Consider the following 19333-nt stretch of genomic DNA (forward strand, 5'->3'; position numbering starts at 1 on the left):
TCTTGAGATACTATTTTAGACACTGAGACACCCTTTGAGACCCATCCTCGATCTCCGTGAGACTTCCTTTGAGAGATCTCTTGAGAAATCCTGAGACTCCCTGATACCCTCCCCTCAGAACCCTTGAGAACCTCTGAGATCTACCTGAGATCTCCTTGAGACCTACTGAGACCTACTGAGACCTACTGAGACCTACTGAGGCCCACTGAGGCCCACTGAGGCCCACTGAGACCCACTGAGACCCACTGAGACCCACTGAGACCCACTGAGACCCACTGAGACCCCCTGAGACCCCCTGAGACCTCTGTCAGATCCCTTGAGACACACTGAGACCCCCTGAGCCCTCTGTCAGATCCCTTGAGATCCCCTGAGACCCCCTGAGACTCCCTGAGACCTCCCTCAGACACCCTGATATTATGAAAAATCCACTGTTATGGTGTCCAAGAAAGTGAAGATTTTTGTAGTATTTAACTGGGGAGATTGTGAGATTTTTAGGATGCTAATTTTTAGAGAGTACTGAATTAAGAGATGCTGTCGAAAATCGTCGATGACAGCATCCAGGATAAAGGATCCCCCTGATTCTTAGATCATTGAGTTGTAGAATATTATAAAAAGTCGACCATGTGAGAATTTAAAAGAGTCTCATTTCTGGTATTTATATGGGAAAAGAGAGAAATGAGTGTGGAGTTTCGAAGTGCTAAGTATTGTGTCTATTGGACCATTGGAGGCCAGTTCGAATCTTCAAGGAAGTCAGTCAACTGTACTGTATCTGTACACAGAAAACATTCTTGCAACACAGAACAGGCAGAACTCGGAAAGAAGGTCATATCCGACATACGTTTATAAGAACTTCGTTTGTTATTTTCGTGTCCTGAATCCACCCCTACACTACTCTTCACGTACAAGTTATGCAGAGCGTCTTATATAGTATCTTACACTGATATGCAAATTAATCTAAACACAGCCCATTTTATCGAAGAAAATACTTGACATGTATTTCTATTCAAGAAAGCCACAAATTTCCACTTACAAAAATATAAAAAACAGATTCATTAAACAAATATAAAATACAAATAAAAATCAGTGCATCACACATATGTCCCGATAACATCAAACGCGTGAAAGATAACTTACTGAACGAGACACTCATAAAATTACTTTTAAGTAGAAACAGCCTGTCCCACACGGACACCCGAAACTCCTTCATCTTCCTCCGTCACCAACTCGAACCCCCACCAACCCCCCAAATAAAATCACTTAAATCTCCGCGCACACAAAAAGGCTCAAACAATCGCTGCGTGCACACAGATCCCCGCAATACTGTACCATTCACCCATTTATCCCATTCATCCAGCGCCTTCCCTCGCAGCCCCCAACAAATGGGTCTCGTTAACCCCTCCCCGTCCGTGTGCCACCTAAAAACCAGGTCCACCCCTGTTCGAGGAACCGCGTAATCCTATACGCGGTGTATCGATAATTAATAACCCCGAAAGCCGAAACATAATCCAACATTAACAACGCGGCCCCTGTACGCGCGGCGTGCTCGACCACCCGCTCTCCGCCTTCCCACACCCTCCCTCTGTTCGACCCGAGCGTAAACTGGAATACACCACCTCCTCGTGACGAGGAGGTGCGAGGTGCATCGTGATGCGATAGCCCGCTTGAGCTCGTTAGATGAATGGGGCCGACACACATACCGAACAACACTGCAACTAACCGACGCGAGGGGATGGGTATCGTGAAACCGGGGGAGGGGGGAGGGGAGGAGGAGGGGGAGGAGGTAGAGGTAGAGAAGGGTCGACAGAAAGAGAGACGACAAGGGTGCCAGAGGTAGGCAGAGAGAGCGAGAGAGAGAGAGAGAGAAAGAGAACAGCAGCGACACAGGAACAAAGGGGGAGGGTTTATAGGTGGATGGGCGGGTGTAGGACAGAACACGAGGGTGGAACAGAGGGGGGGGGAGGGAGAGGGCTCTGTGGTGGTCGGGCCGAAGGGCAGAGCGGCGGGGAGGGGGATTCGGAGGACGGGGCTGCTAGTTTGCATAAATTTAGGAAATACAGGGTGGAAAATCGATATCCGCATAGAGATTATAGATGGTGGTTGGTAGGCGCCGCGTAGCCGCAGCCTCCGTCGCGACGGCGTATGCGCTACATGTCTACGCTCTCTCTGCCACCCCGCTGCCCCCCCCTGCCACCCTTCCCCTCCTCTTCGACCCGCTGTCCGCCGACCGGCCATGCCCCGATCCCCCGACCCTTCCATCGTGCCCGAAAAGCGCTCACCGTGTACCCGTGTACTCGGATACTTCGGTGAGGGGGTGTTGGTGGCTGCACTCTCTGCACACCCCGCGCGCACTTTGCACCATCCCCTTCGTCCCCTGCGTCTGCCGCCCTCTTCTCGCGTGATAGCGCTTCTACACGTTCTCCGCGTCCTACAATGTCCCTCCGTCTCGGTTCCACCGACGAATCCTCCGTCTTCTACCACGTTCGAAAACCTCCTCCTCCTCCTCCTCCCTCCCCCCCAGTTGTCCTCGCGTCCCCTCGCAGCCCCAATCGCTGTCTCTGTTTCTCGAATTCGGTGTGCGTCTGGTTTTGTCTCCTCTCGTTTCACCCTCTTCCTCCCTCGCGCTCCGTGCCTTCTTCCACCGCTGCTGAGTCCTCTCTCGCCGTCGAGTCTCTCGCTCACCCCTTTCGGCTCGACCACCCTCACCCCCGCCCCTCGTTCGTGCAACGGAATTGAAGTAGTCGATATCGTCCTGCGGCCTGTCTCGAAATTAAGAGAAAACGACCGACTCGGACCCTCCCCACCCCAGGAAGAATTTTTCTTGCTCCCTTTCTCTCTCTCTTTCTCTCTCTCAGACACACACACTCTCTGTCTTTCCCTCGCCAACCCCTCGGTCGACTAGTACAGCGTCACTCTGGCAATTTCTGCCTCCCTTCCGCTGCCACTGTCTTCCTCTGCTCCGTTCTCCTCGTTCTGTTCCTCCTGGCTGGATGCTAGTCTTTTTTTTTTTAACTGTTTCGCTGCCGAGCAACGTGTTCCACGTTTTTCGCTTTCTTTCCCCGCGCGGACTGGCGGCCGCCCCGTGGGAGAGGGTGGACAGCGGAGGGCTTTTTCGAGGGCACTTTTCCGCGGAACGAGACCCTTAGAGGAGGGGGGTAATCGCGTCTCTGAGGGGAGCGATTATTGGGCGATTCGAAACGTAAACACGTGGAGTGAGAGGGCTTCGATTAGGGGTTCGAGGGTGAGCGGTAATTTGCTGGGTAGTAGAGATTGGGGTGATTTTTGGAGAATGGGGTGGGGGGATTTTTTGAGTTTAGGTGGAGAGTCTTGAAGATTTTTAGGGGTGAAGGGGAGTTTTGGATATCGTGTTGCAATCCCTGGGGATGTTAAACTTTTCAGGAATATTATGGCAATTTTAAATATTGAATTATATATTCCAGTGTTTTGTTGTCACAAAATCATATAAATGTGGATGAAATAAATTATTTTATTTTAACTTCAATCCAATGATCCCTGAAAAGTTTAAGGTTCTATGAAACTATGGAACTTTCTTCTATCACGTGAGCTACCTTGATGTATGCTTTCATAAATGAGCACTAATCGCCACCTTAATTAAAGGGCCGAGAAAACTTTTATCGAATTTCCCTATTTCCCTTTTTCCCCAAAGTTACCTAGATGCCCCACTTCAAAGTAGTTTCTAGGCGCTGTGATACCACGTTCCTTGCAGTAAATCTTGCTAGATCGCGAGATAAATATGAAGAAAGAGATTTCAGGGAACAGATAACCAACTTCGGAGTCTACCGAGTTAGAAATAGACTTTCCAGAATCGGAACAGTAGAAAACAGTTTAGAGACAAGATATCCCCTTTCGAACTGAGTAGGTGTCTCGATGCCATTCATCTTAGCGAGTGCAAATCGCCTTTTTCCTACTTATAGGTCACTCCAGACTACAAACTGCCTTTTTGATTTTACGCGACAGACACACGTCTGCCAATCAGATTTTTTTCCTGATTCCTCGACTGACTTTGGACTACGAATCACCTTTCCCTCGCCATACAAAAGGCTTCAGACTGCAAAGTGTCTGCTTTCCAATTCTATGAATCTTTGGACTACGAAGTGCTTCCTAGTTCGCACTTTCTGGCTGGGGATTGTCCTTTCTTTATATTAACCTATAAACTAGTTCTACTGTGAACTTGGTCAATAGTTTCTATCCTACCACTTTCTTCTCAACATGAAAGGTTCTCAACTAGAAACAAGCTCTGCATAATAAATCCCTGTTTCCTGAACCAAAGACCTAGCAAGCCTCTCATAGTCTCTTCTACCTAATAAGTTTCAGATTACAAATTGCAATCCTCGCAGGGTCAGCGATAGACTACGAATCACCTGCTTCAATTTATATGACAGACTCTGAGTTACAAATCACCTGGCTGTCCTCAGACTACGAACTGCCTTCTTTCTATTTATTACGGCCACTAGAAGCCCACAGTTTCGATGTTTCATCGTTCAAGCAATTCAGAATTAAATTTAGATGAAATGAAAACGCTAAAATAGAAAATAAAGTTCCCCCTCATATTCTCATACTTTTATATTTTCTGAGTAGAATAATAATGCTTCTCTAAATTAATAAATTACTCCAGATACTCCATCCTACGAAGATACAAATGCACCAGAATTCGTGAACTATTCACAAACAGTATGGAAATTAAATTTCCTACAAATCGACTGTTTTTGGTGTTCACGGATAGAAAATTTGTGAACTGTGTACAGACATAATTTGCAATGTTCAATGTCCACAAATTGTTCCCTGGTATAGACCCAGCTTAAAGAAGACATTGCTTAATTTTTCCAAAAAAAATGGGGGAAAACACTCGTGAAATACCCTTTTCCAGGCCATCGTGGCGCAGAGTTCAGGGTCCGAGTTGAACGTCCCTATTCAAACGATCTCGTTCACCAGCTTTCGAGGATCGCGATTAGAAAGAAGGCCTGTCGACGGCCGTTTCGCGAAACGTCCATTCCAATTTTCCGAGGACGAGCGTCGCATGTCAACGAGCCTGTTTTCGTTCTTTTTTCCCCTCCCGCCGACCCCGTTCCCCGCCGTGTCCTGTGTAAACGCGGCATAAAGTGTATCGTTTTTCTGGCTCTTTCTGGAAAGCATCCGCGACGTACGTGGACGGCGTGTCGAGCGACGAGAAAGTGGACAAACGGGGCTCGCGAAACGTTCGGGTTCGGGTCGACGCACCTCGTGCCACGACACGCCACGAAGGATCGATTCGTTTGCGTGGAAAAACGACGGTTCGACCCGCCGAAAATTCGACACCACCCACACAACGATATTTCCCGATCGAACTGCCTCGAAAAGCCATTCCTCGAGCTCGCGCGAGAGGATACTATTTCGGGACTAATTTTATCATGCAGGAGCTCGCGACACTCGGTCGATTTTTATTGTCACTCTTCGAGGTCCATTTGAGGGACATTTAAGATCCATTTAAGATCTATTCAAGGTCTGTTTATGCAATCGACGAACCGAGCAAGAGCTGAGCAAATGTCATATATACTAGAAAAAAGTCATAAATAGACAATTATAAACGATGAAACACTATCGATGTGTACTTCGTCGGTGTAAGCGATCGGCTCAGCTCATAGTTGTCTCGTCGATAGTATAAATGGGGCTTAAAGGTCCATTTATCCTCGATTGGAGATCAAAGTGTTTTCGGTGAAAATTGGGATTTGACACTTTGGTTTTCATAAGGTGTGTAGAATGTGATAGAATCACTTTAGAAGTTTCTCTAGATAGTTATTTGTATGTAGGAAATTCCATGTTAAATTATTAATTTTTGAACAGAAATATAGATACTATGTAACATGAAATTACACCTGCACCAGCAAAGATGAATAACACTGAACCAGAATTACGTAATTTTGGTAAAAGTATAGCGATCGCTGAACAGTGTTGTCCGCGGGACTTTTGCAAAGGAAAAATAGTAGTTTCGATTAAGTTTGTAAATGGGTTCGCCGATGATGGCCAGCAGCCTTTCCGTCCGCGCTCGCAATTTCATAAAGCCCGTCTATAAATGGCGGAGGGCTCTGCCGAGCCTGCAAGGCTTCGTGCGACGCAGATTAAATGCACTTCATGTAAAATTCAACGTGACCCCGCGCTGCCCCGGGTATACTTTCGTTTTTAAAAAGTTCCATTACCGGAAACGACTTTTGCCTCGTACGGACGCCTATGATGGATTCCGAGGGAAATTCTTGGGCGAAGAGGGTTGGAGGGAAGTTTACCTAAATATCCTAGATACATTATATTATTAACCTGATAGGGAAATATTTTCAAAACTTAAGATGTCGAATGTCCCAGTCAGTGGGGTACTGAAGAATACAATACCTCAACACTGGAATTATGTCCCAGTAACTGAATATACTTTCTACGATATATCTTTATTTTTTATTAGTAGGACTGATAAGAGACTTTTATTAGAATTTAAGCTGACAATTAAATAAAATCAGTGTGCTGTGCAGATACTGATACATGGTCAGCTACTGGGACATTTACCTTACTTAAAAATAGATCCTTAAATCTATCTTTTCTTCAGAAACAAACCTCTGCGCCAATCTCCTCCGAAAAAAATTAGTAAAATAAGGTAACAAGGGCAAAGACAGAGCCAAGAAGCGAAGAGATCCAAGGCAACGTTTTCCCTCGATTTGCAACCCCTTTCATCGTGCACTGGTCGAAGAGGGTAGCAGAGGGGGTGGTCTAGCGAGGAGATAAAAAAAAAAAGGGTATCCAGTGGCCGACGATTTTCTCTAAACTCCACGATATATCGATCCTGGAAGGAGTCCTTTCACGAGCGCATCGGTTCCCATCCGCGTCCGTCTGTCCGTCCGTTCTTTCGTCCGCTAAATACCGCAGCATCGCGAAATTAAAATATTGATCGAACGCCGTCGCGAGGGAGAATACGAATTGCGGTGGAGAGAAGAGAAACCACCCCCTGCTGGATGTTTCCTGCGGACGAGGCTAAAGAGGGGCTGGAGAGGGGCGAGGGGGCGGCAGGTGGGGTGGCGATGGGAAAGAAAAAAAGAAAGGGAAGGAAAAAGATTGCGGTCCAGCCGAAAATTCGAATGTCAATGACTGGTCGAACCGAGCCGACGCCAACTTAGTTGGATATCGAGAGGTTCGTCGACTCCTATTCTTTTCCACCGACTGCTCGCGAGGGGTGAATGGGTCAAAGAGAAATGTGCTTGCGCGATTGCATCTCGCGACAATGGTCCCTTAATTTTAAAACGAAGTTCTGTCAAGATTCCATCAATGACATGTTTTGGAAGCTAATGAGACATTAATTGTAATGCAATTTTCTGACACTTCTCTCAATAGTCTTCATTGGAAATCTTCATTTTCTTTATTCTTAATTATGTGGTGTAGTATTATAGACAGAGTTGAGTACTCGACTAAAATTTCGAATAAATTCTGCCTTGAATGAAATGAATTATATAAGAATGTTTAATAATACTTGAAATTTAAATTTTTATGGAGAATAATAATAATAATAAATTCAAGTAATTGAGATATTCTTGAACAAAATATTCTCTTAATACCACATAATTAGTAACTTGAATTTCAAAGCTCGTAAATTGATCCCCAGCACCAGGTGAAGTATAAATATTTTATTTAATGAAGGCTAGCGGTGATCAACGTCCAATGGTGGGACCGGAAGCGGAGACATTCGAGGACACTGAGGAAAGTTTTTGCGGCAACTTTAATCGCGAGCATAAGTCTCCCCCAGCTTTCGAGAAAAGTTACTCGCGGCCTGAAGTTTCGATTACACTCGACCGACTGTTTTCCCAGCTCCCAGCGACTTCCGGCTGGCCCTCGAAGAGACCCGTTTCCTTTTACCAACGACACTTTATTAGGAGAACAAGCTTTCTTATCCAAACCACCGAGAAACTTAAGATTCTTCTGTACCCCCGATTCGCGACTCTTCGTTACGTTTTACAGCGAGGGATATTGGAGAACGCTTCGGCTTCCGGTTTATTCGAAGAGAAACTAAATGTTTCTGCTCTAATTATTATTATTTTTAATTAGTTGTTTGTGGTTCATAAAGAAGCAAGATTTATTTTGACACTTTTTTCGTCTCGGACTTTTTCATGTATTTGGTGTAATTTTTTTACGTTTCTGAATTTTGTTAGTAATTTATTTTAATGCTTGAATTTTATACTTTTGCCTTGTGAACTATTTTTAAACTAGTGAATTAATATTGTCTAAATTAGTACACTGAAGTTCGAATAAAAATGAAAATATTAAATGAAAATAAATTGTAAATTCTCTGTACAGAGTTTCATGTTTGCAACCACCCTGAAGAATTCCAAGTACCCAAAAAGTCCAATTTCACCCTTTATGTCCTCCATAAACCCAATAATAATATCTTCATAAACGTTTCACAGAACTTCCTCATCCCAAGACTAACAATAAATATGCACTCTCTGATTGTAAGTGTTGGCATCATTTCACAATACCTCAGAGAACCACAAGGACTTAAGATTTATAAACACCGTCAAAATTCTAAGCATACTTGGTTCACGAGTAATATTTTAATCCGACTGACAGTTTGCAGTATCTTCAGAACGTAAAGGGTCAATAACTAATTTCATTAAAGATTCGGTGGGGGATTTCGCAAGAAATTCCAAGGGTCCCAAAATTAAGCCTGCGCTCGGTCGTCGATTTTTCAAGCTCCGCGTAGCTTCATTAATATCCTCCGTTTCGCACGGATTGTTCTATTAATAAAAGTGGCCTAATGGCGATCGTTATAGGACGATCGAGAACCGCTGGCTTTGAGGCTGTGAGCGATAGCGCGCGTCACCGGGGACGCTTTGCTCCCGAAATAGTCTCAAACCTCATTATTTTTATTCTTAACCATGAAATTAGTGAGCGAGCCTCGCGGTTCGACTTTCGTGCACATCGTCTGACATTTATTTCACGCCCTGCCGCGAACTTTTATCGGGCAACTTCTATACCTGCCCTGGAACGCCTACGTTTGAGAAACCGAACCCTGTCACGCGAATTCGATTCGAATTCAGGCATTCCTACCTTTTTCTAATCGTGCCATTCTAATTATTGCCTCGCGGGTATCACGATCCCTTAATTGTACCGAAACTCAAACTTAACCCTGGTACCATCCTCGCGTTTTTTTTGTTAGTCCAATCGCGAGTTTTATTTTTTCAACGAGTTTTATTATTTTGAGAGAAATTCGAAACAGTTAGGGTGGGAATACTACTATCACGTCACGTGAAATCATGATACATATTATAGCAAATTTCTTTCTTATTATGGCAAAATAGATCTGGAATAAGGGAAAAACGTCGAGTCATAGTGCGTTCATGTCACGTAATATATCAAATCTGTTTCATATTGTAGCAAAATAGATGTGACGCAATGAAAAAGTCTCCACTCATGCCATGGATTTTCTATAATCTGTTACGTGAGTTCACGTGACGTAACAGTAATGTGTTCCCCCCTACTGTTGATATCTATACTTCTAAATTAATTTCAACCTATCCTGAATCATTACAATCCAAATACTATATCTCCTTTCTGTAGAGAATAGTACAAAAATTATGTAAAAAATCCTTTACTATCTTTATAGCTTACACAAGTATACTACTGTACTGTACTATAGTATACTAGTGTTATACACATAAGAAACATTAATATTAAAACTATGCCTATCCTTCCTCCAGAAACTACACAAATCAACATGTTAAAAATAAATTATAATAATTAAGAATAACTCACTTGGAGCTCCTCCTTGCACTGACGTTCCTCTTCGAGACTCATCCGCTTCTCGTGCTTCTTGTAGTAACGCCTCTTGGCGGCTTGAAGGTTGAACCACGTGTACGAGAAAGACTTCACGAATGGTAGGAGGGCCTCAATGAATGGATGGAACTCATCCTGCGGACACACGGTAACGACGACTGATTAGGGATGTCGCTTTTCATCCCTCGAAAACGAGACTGAACCCTCGCACTCTTTCACTGATCACCAAACCCTCGGCCGACGTCCTTATCGTTCGACATTCGGGCAAGGACTGTTTTGACACTGAGGAAAACACTGAGCGTCCCTTGTCGAGGTGGGGGTCAATTCCGAGAATTTAGTATGGGACTTGGCTGAGGGTTTCGTGAAAGTTTATGACCTTTTTTTCTATGAGGCTTAAGTAATAAATGGTTTAGAAATTTTTGTAGGGAAATTATACCTGAGAAAAACTATGGGATTTTAAGTAGTATTGTAATATTAGGTTGATTGGAAAAATGTGACAAATTCTTCTGTTTGAAATGTTAAAATATTGGAAAGTTAAAATAAAATATTTAAAGTAGGTAGAATTTAATAAAAAATAAATTAGGTATATATAATACTGGCGAATAGATTTGACTTATCTTTAAATTTGTCACGAAATTTCTAAATCAACTTAGTATTTATGGTGGTATTATTTAGTTCCAGCTGGAGGGTGGAAGGAATGCAATTAGGGAAAATTTAAGTAATGAAGGTTCATGCTATAACGTATATAAATATGGAATGCTTTTCCTGTTCTCGAAGAGTCGAATGGGTTAGCTTCATGCAGTGGATTTACCATGCGTGGACCTTTTAATCATTTTTGGAATAAATTAGCATGCTGGATTTTCAGCAGCGAAGAAGAAAGAAAAGGTACAGTTTACCCCTAAACGAACAACTTCTATTGTTTCACTCGAGAGCACCTATCCTCAGAAGAATTTAATTCACCCTTATACAGAATATAAAACAAGAAATCGTAAGGTAACAAAACTTACAAACATTTAAATATTCCAAATTTTAAGCTTTTTCAATTTTTTAAGTGTTCACAATCTTTTGCATATCGAACTCTCACCGCTTACAAATGTACACTGGTACAATTTAAAAGATGCATAGTAAGGAGAACAGTGTCTGACCACTGACTGCATGTATCTACTGCAGCAGGTACAAGTAGAAACGTCTCACAGGCGCGGTGTCCATTCCTCAAACTCTCAGAATCATATTCTAATATTCTAATGAGTCCAATACACTCACACATAACACCAAAATCCAAAATCAACTTTCTCAAACCCAAAATCCAGAACTAAAAAATTTAATCCCATTTCCTCGACTCATTTTCTCTTACACAATCCAATTTCCACTTACACTACCATGCAGAAGTATCTGAACACTCTCACATTAGTGAAAATGCATGAAATACACTTTATTACATATACTAACCGATACCAAACATTATTCTCAACAGTATTTGTAAACCTCATACAATAATCGTCTGAGATAGTCTGTATCCAGAACTACAGGGTGATTAGTTTAACTGGAACCCTTGAAATAGGTGTTGAACACATGGAGGGTTTCCAGATAAACTGATCACCCTGTATACTACAGAATTTTAATCGAAGAGAAGTGAACGTACTTCATGCATTTCCCATAATATCAAAATATCCAAACACTCGTGCACAACAATGTATACTGCTTCTGAAACACCCTATAGAATCAATCCCCGTTTACCAGGACCTCGGTGTCGAAGGTTGAACCGAGTCGAAATCTGTTCTCGAGAGTCGCCCCGTCCCCCAGGCGAGTGGACGTCAGCGGAAGGAAAAAAGGTCTCAGACATCAGGGAGAAGGAAGCTGCTCCCCTTATCGCTGCTCCGAGCTCTTCCGGCGGATCGAAACGTCGATGAATCTCCGTTTTCCGGTCGCGGGACCAAGGGGCAGGGGGGAAAAGGCCACTTCGTACGGTCGATTGTAGGTCGAGGATCGTGCATCCCCGCGCGATCGTCCCTTTGTGAGGGAAATGCCACCGCGGTCGGAAGGGGGATGTAAACATCATTTCACGGGGGATCAATTTTCGGCGACTTCCTCTATGGAGCACTCTCGCATGAAGATCAGCCCCCGTCCGCGGAATATTCATCGTCGGAACAATAACGTACGCGCTCTCATCCACCGCCACCTCACCCACGCCCACGCCGCCGCCACCCCCGAAACCATCGAGTCGTGACGCGATGCGCTTTTGATCGAAAGAGCATCGAGTGGACGAGCTGTACGCTAATGACTCGCGATCGAGCTGACGGCGAGCTGGGGAGGGAAGCGTCGGGGTGAGAAATTTCCACCCCTTTTCGGGGGATGTTTGTTTAGGCCTGAGTGGACGTGGGAATTTGAGGAAAGCTCGGAGAACAGAGGAGTTAAGTCTTCCAATCTCTGAAGTTTCAAATATTCTAATATTTAAAAATGTAAGTTCTTTATGTTTGAAGGACTGAGATGTTCTTCAATTTCTTTTACTTTTTATGTAAGCAGATTTTCGAATATTTTAAATGTTCCAAAAAGGAGTCGAATTTTTAGATACAGCTGTACTTCAATTTTTAAGTATTAAAAGTTTCTATATAGGTATTTGAATTTTTGAATTTTCTGCTTTTGAAATATCCAAGCGTTTAACTATTGAAGTATCTGTTTAGAGTTTTGAGGACTTCAGAAGTATGAAAAATTTGTAGATACCCCAGGTCCTCTCAGAATTGAATATTAATTCCAATATTGTTCGTAGGAAATCTCATACAAGTAAAAAAGAAGTATCCAAAAATTTCTACCTTGTCACAGAAACACTTGATTCCAACTGATCACCCATAACAACCCCGCTCATACAAAAATTCCACATTGTCTGTACATTTTCAATACACTTAATAGTTACCACTTCACCCCCATTCAATCTCAGCCACCATCACGCTCCACAGCCAGCAGAACCCGAGACAAGACCAAATCCCAGACCTCCCACCCCCTTCAGATACCTAATCCAGTCTCGCAACCATCCACAGAGCCCGAATCCTCCACAGATTCCCGAAACAGCCCAATCGACGATTACGCTTTCATGAGCGAAGCAACGAGAACAAGGTGCGCAAGGAGGGAAGGTAAGTGTACTAGGTCGAGGAAGAACACAAGGGTGGCCTGTGAACAAGCGTCAAACGACACGAACCATCGAGTATTCGCAAGCACTGCGGCTGCTGTGGCACACTACCGTCTGTCTGTCCCTCCTGCCGTCCGGCTGTCAGAAGCACCGATTCTCGCAGTAACAACCGTCAGGGTCGCAATACTCCTCCGCCACCCTGTCGAAGATAGATCGTGGCCTCATCTGCACCACCTCTGCGCCCCTTGCTCCTTCCCTTCGCCCTTTTTTCAGGGGACCAAGCTCGGTCCAAGTAGAGGGTCAAAGTCGCTATTCCTTCTCGCAAGCCTTTCTTGATTCCTGCAACTGGATCGTCTCTTGGAGCGCGCTTGGCTCGAGGTCAGACAGAGGTCAGCGTGGGCTCGCCTGTGGACTCGCTGCAGGGTCACTGGGACTCTTCAAGGATCTTGGATCGGCGTGGACGACAGCGGCGAGATCTTCAGATGATGAGCTTCTGTTGCGAGAAAAGGGACCTTTCACGATTTGCTCTGTCACGAGGGAGTTTGGTATACGACGTGGGGGAAACTCGATCGTGGCTTTTTGGTTCAAGATTTTCTTTCAGGGAAGTTTAGATCTAGCTAGCTGGAAGTTTAAGTTCTGCGCGCTTTCGTGGAACTACTGGGGTATGCTTCTCGAGGAGACGTTCACCGCGTGCTACTGCGAGGAGAAAGCTTCCAAACTTTCTATAAACACTGCTCTCGAACTTCGGGCGAACTACATGGATACCGAACTCGATCGACAGAAGAAAAGAACCTGGTACAATACAGTGTTTCCTTGATATGAACTGAGTAACTAGCTTACGCCAAGAGACACGTTTCTGAAGTCGACTCACACTTGTGATTGCACGTGGTGGTATTTTCAGAATGAATCATACAGTGGGCGACCAAACTCTTATGATCAGACAAAAATATTGCATATTCTACTTACTTCTATCTGAGAAAGCTAGGATTTCTATAAATTCTTATTCTTATAATAACAAAATTAACAATCTAACTCCTCTTGATCAATAACTCCAGTTCATGAATTGCTTGGACTTTTGTCTATTTCTTTTTCTTTCCTCTCAATTGTTAATCTTGTATATATCCATAACTTACATTTATTCTTTTATGTACAAACTGTGCATATACTTTTTGAAAAAATAAATAAATAAATACTTTTGTGCCAAAAATAATTCAATTTTAAATATAATAAGAATGTGAAATATAATTTTCAATTCCATTTTCGTCCAAACTTCAAGTACTTAAATGAGTATTCAAAGTATGTACTTATAGCTTGATCAGTCACTGTAGTGAGTCACAGTATCTACAGACAGAACTTTCTTCTCTACACGATTTGGGGCTACAGCGAATATAGAAGAGAGATTATATCGAATACTGACGTGTCGAGACTTCACCAGAGAGTAGATACACACTTGGAGTACAAAAGATACGAGACTGAGACTTTAGCGAGGCCAGCAGAAAATCTCTGAGACACGGCTGCTTTGTCACCGCGATTCGACGAACGCTCGAGCACAAGCGACGCTTTGGCTTGCACATATGCAAGAGTGGTGCGACTGTGTGCACGCGTATCTATACGACACGCTGTTATTTTCGGACGGCGAACGAAAAATCAAAGGCGTTAAGGAGGTGGCGCACAGTGACGCCGCGACCGTCGTCATCGCGGAAGAAACCACGGGGAGGGCAAGGACGTGGGAGAGGGGGCGGCCAGGGACCATTCTTCTAGAACGTGAGATTCACTAACAGGGTGATAACTAACCTTTACACTCGAAAAGTGAACACGAGTTTCGTGAAAGTAATAATATCAAAAGTATTCAGCAGAGAATTTAATGAACATTCTTGCAGAAGCAGACAATTTGTCTTGAACCACAATTGTGGGTCAGGGGACTATGGAAACATAGGTTCAGTTTGAGAAAATTGAAGATTTTAAGAAAATTCTTGTGACACTTGGGAGAAACATGAAAGATGGTAATTTTTTCGAGAAAATTATGCTGAAGAATAGCTCAGAAGAATTGCTAAGGGTGGCTGAGTTGACACGTGGCTGCTCATAGAAGTTCAAGACTATACTCTGAATAGACCAGAGTAAAATTACCAACACTGTAAAATGAGACTCAGTGTCACTTAGACCAAACAGGCTATACTTGCTGTACATTGCAATTCACATTTTTGATAAAACTAAACTGGGCCACTAGTACGGGACTTGGCTTCAAAAACATGTTCTTCGTTATGAACTCGCCAGTAAGTCTAAGTTTACGTCGAAGAAACACTGTATCTAGAATTCGTAGCCTAGCGAAAAAAATACAGCACCATCCCTCAGAAAGAAAGCATTTTCTCATTTTCCTCAATAGTACTCCAATTGCAAAGGAAATAGTTTACAGGAACTAGTGTCTAGTACCCCTACTACGTTCCCCTTTTTAATACTCAATAATTATTTTCATTTCTTGTAATGAGATTCACAATTTTCCTAAAAACACGAAACAATTATTCACTATATACATTTTCTAGAATCTAGACATTACAATCCTGAAATCCCTTATCGCTGAAGCCCCTGTCTCACTTAAGAACTTCTCCCATGGACACAAAAGAAAACTGGTCCTTAAATGATCATAATAAAAACCTCTGCATTTGCATCTGTAACGACACGCCAATAATAAACATCCTTCTACCTAAGACACGTCCAAAAGGAACGCAGCAGGGTTAAAGATAACCGCGCGAAAGTACCAAACTCCCGCGCCCCAGTTCGCGACGAAGAGCCAGGGAACATTCCAGAACTACTCCACTTCCGAAAAATCATCAATCGACTTGCGTCACTCGATATCCCCCAGCAATCGCGAAAACTCGCCGAGGAAGAGGTTCTGGACGACGAAGGGGGCAACTGGCGGGCACACGTGTCGCGGGAAGCATCTATTTGCAAGGCGAGTTTTGGTGCGTAGTTGTCGGCAATAAATCGGCGCGGATTCTGCGCGCGGAGGATGTTTATCCCGTCGCGTCGACGGAGGCTACGTTCCCTCGACGATCCCCGTCTGAAGATAGACCCGACGGGAGCACCTCCTCCCTGAAAATCGGTCGACAGGTGCGTTTCGCGATCGTTCTATCAATTACATAATTACTTTCCTCCCGCGAGCCACGATCAAGTTTCCTCGAAGAGGCCTTAGCACAATTATAGAACACAGAGCACAAAAAGAAAGAGAACCGTGGAAAATCGCGACATCGAGTTGCACTCTCTACTTACTAGCAACGACTAAGGCTAAAGATTCTTATAGAGAGAAGGTATCCTAAGTGAAGAGGATCCTCGATCCTGTTTCCTTCGCGAGATCAGCCACTCTCGATCAGCTGATCCTACGAGCCGCGAATCGTCCTGGGAGCACGACGCTCGCGTCGCAGGATCGAGCACAGGGGCCTTCCCTCACTGGTCGGGTTTCGTGTCACTGAACCGAGCCTTCGTCACTGATCCACTCGATCCGATTTCTATTTGATTACTGAGTGGCCTGTCGATCGGTTCCTCGATCGGTTCCTCGATCGGTTCCTCGATCGTCTCGCGATACGGCGCACTGGGTACCGTTACGCGGATAAGAGTCGCCTCGAGCTCCTCCGCGGGTTGCGTTGAATCGCCGGAGAAAGACGAACTGAGCGGACGTCTGCGACGCGAGTGGCGCGAGCCACGCAGGGAAAATCGACTAGCGCGAGGCAGAGCAGGAGGACCGTCGACGCCGGAGCGACGGGTACGACGTCGGTCGTCGCGACGACACTGAGACGCCGGCCGTCGAGACGCGCGTATCTAGACGCGCGGCGAAGGCACCGCGCCGCGGCCAGGTACGGCACCCCAAACAGTTATTAATAGCCTCTGTCCTAGCTTACTAGATTTGCCCTCGAACCGACGCAACTCCTCGCTCTCTCTTTCTACCCTGCTTCGGGAGTCCCCTCCCGTCGACCTGACGACTCGGATACGGGGCTCTCCCCCTCTTGGATCCTCTGAGGGAACAGCCGCGCGGGGATTCTCAGCGGATCGGCGATGAGAGAAGATGGGACGAGATGGGACGAGATGGGAGAAGATGGACGCACCTGGGTCCAGATGGGATTAATTGGAGCAAGATGGTAGGAGATGGGTTGAGGTGAGACGAGCTGAGACGTGATGGGACAGGATGCAGTGGAGCTGGGTCGAGGCGAGACCAGTTGAGACAAGATCGAACAAGATCAGACAAGATGTGGGTGAAGAGGTGGATCGAGCTGGATTGAGATGAGACGTGCTGAGAAGGGATAGGACGAGCTGGAATGAGCTGAGATATAAACGAGATCAGACAAGATGTGGGTGAACTGGTAAGAGGTGGGTCGAGCTGGATTGAGATGAGGCGTGCTGAGAAGGGATAGGACGAGCTGGAATGAGCTAAAGTATGAATGAAGTGGGATGAAATGGGTCGATCTCAATTAAGACGGGGCGTGCTGAGACAAGGTATGGACGATCTGGGACGCGCTGAGACAAGCTGTAGCAAGATGTAAACGAACTGGGCCGTGCTGAGATAAGATGTGGACGAGTTAGGGTGGGATGGATTGATCTGAGTTGACTTGGGTCGAGATGGGACGAACTGAAACAAGATGGATCAACCTGGGTCGAAATGAGACACACTGAGTCATACATATGAAGATTTTCATATTGGGAGTTCATTTTAGAAGAGCATTGTAAATACATCACCCTTGAAACCTTTGAAGCCCACTCTGACCATTAAAACGTGATCTTACTCGAGAATCACAGAAATTTGATAAGGGTTGTTACTGCTCTAAGCAAATTATATCTGTTTTTATAGAACAATCTACGTATAACTTAAATTACTAAAAGTGACTAAATTTTATTTTTCTAAATTGAATTCTTATTAAAAAAGAAACTAAAAATCAAAATTCACTGTCGAATCAAACTTACAGTACACAAGTACTAAAACTAAAATTAAAAATGTTATAATATATCTATTTATTCCTTTAAAAAAGCGAAGCAAGTTTACAAACTGTCTTTTCAAAAAAAGTTTCAAATTATTGTATATTCGCCTTCCAGAATCCTGATTATAGAGTAGAAGTAGAAACTCCAAACAAAAATGCTTGAATGCAGAAAATATCTGCACTGAATGTAGCAGAGCTAGTGAATTGTTAAGAAACTCATGCTAACTTTTCTAGCAGAGAAGTTCACCTCGAAGTTTGAAACTCCTATATATGTAGGTCAGAGAAGTTTGCCGCGCATTTTGGTAAACGCTGAACCAGAATTTTTTTCCAAGTTGCAGGAATTGCCCGCAGAAGCGTTCCTCTGTCGTTTTTCAGCAGCCACCGAGCGTAAAATTCACGCGCTGCGACAGTTGCCTCTAACAGGGGTCGTCCCAGAGGGCGATCAGCAAATTGCGCGAAACTCGACGAAGAAGGCGGAACAGTACAACTGATTCTTGCCACGTTTTAATCCCCCCGTGGACGCTGCTGTCCTGCCTGCCGCTTTTCGCGTCAATAAACCCGCGAAAAAAACCAACGAGAATAGACTTTTCCATACGCTAAAAATAGGCTTGCATTGTGAATCAACCGTTCGATGCTGTGGAAGCTGAAAAACAGATTCGATGCATTTACGCTTGAACTTGCATACTGCGGAAAAACATATCGATTCAGCGAGCTGAGAAACACAGAAACGGGGAAAAAAAATCGACGAAATTTAAATTTGAAATTCAATATTAAGAATATTTCAATACCTAAAGCTTCGATATTTAAATACTCGAATATTCGAAGATATGAAAATCCCTAATTTAAAGAATCTTGCAAACTAAAACCCTAAACATCACCCTCTGCTATTTCTCAAAAACCACCCTCAATCTTCCCTCCTCAAAGCCTCCAAAAAATCTCACCCTTCCTCCAAGAATCTTCACCCAAAAATTAGCCTCCAATCAGACTCCCATCAGTCCCCTATCCCCTCAAGGAAGGCAGCAGCAGCCAGCCAACAAGTGCGACAGAATCGACCCCCCACTAACTCAAGCTCCGCGAGTCCGAAACTCACCCCCATAAATCCTGCGACGTTCGCGATCGCGCGGGGTTAAGCGCTGCGAAGACCCGACCCTCTCCCTGTAAGAAACAAAGTAGACAGCGAGGAGGAGGAGGAGGAGGAAGAGTATGAGGGTTGAAAGAGGGTTGAAAGGGGGTGGGTTCGCCTGGAGTCCGCAGTAAGAAACGGACGGCCGAATGTCGGACGTTTGTAGAAGCGTGTTTTGCGGGACGGTCCGCGTGTTCCGTCGCTGGACCGAGGACAGGGGGCGCGGGGGGGATGGAAAGAGGGTGAGAAGAAGCGGCAACGGCGATGGAGGGCGAGGAAAAAGAGCAAGAGACAGAGAGGGTGGCGAGCACGCGGCTGCTG

At 44.6% G+C, this 19333-nt stretch overlaps 1 protein-coding gene across 9 annotated transcripts in view; it reads right to left on the reverse strand.

Moving 5' to 3' along the window:
* Window positions 1-19333, reverse strand: part of Nfi (Nuclear factor I) — a 75283-nt gene that overhangs the window by 51450 nt on the left and 4500 nt on the right. For 8 of the 9 annotated variants that reach the window (XR_013002865.1, XM_076387777.1, XM_076387776.1 and 5 more), the window contains exon 2: window positions 9781-9936. Coding sequence is in view for 8 of the 9 variants with exons in the window: in XM_076387777.1 (XP_076243892.1) it covers window positions 9781-9936 (156 nt within the window). In the remaining variant the exon portion in view is untranslated. Of the gene's footprint in view, window positions 1-9780; window positions 9937-12994; window positions 13419-16192; window positions 16362-19333 lie in introns of those variants that run through there. The other variant, XM_076387774.1, reaches the window with a different exon arrangement.

Source organism: Calliopsis andreniformis, chromosome 10 (genome assembly GCF_051401765.1).
Source record: "Calliopsis andreniformis isolate RMS-2024a chromosome 10, iyCalAndr_principal, whole genome shotgun sequence".
Classification (NCBI taxonomy): domain Eukaryota; kingdom Metazoa; phylum Arthropoda; class Insecta; order Hymenoptera; family Andrenidae; genus Calliopsis; species Calliopsis andreniformis.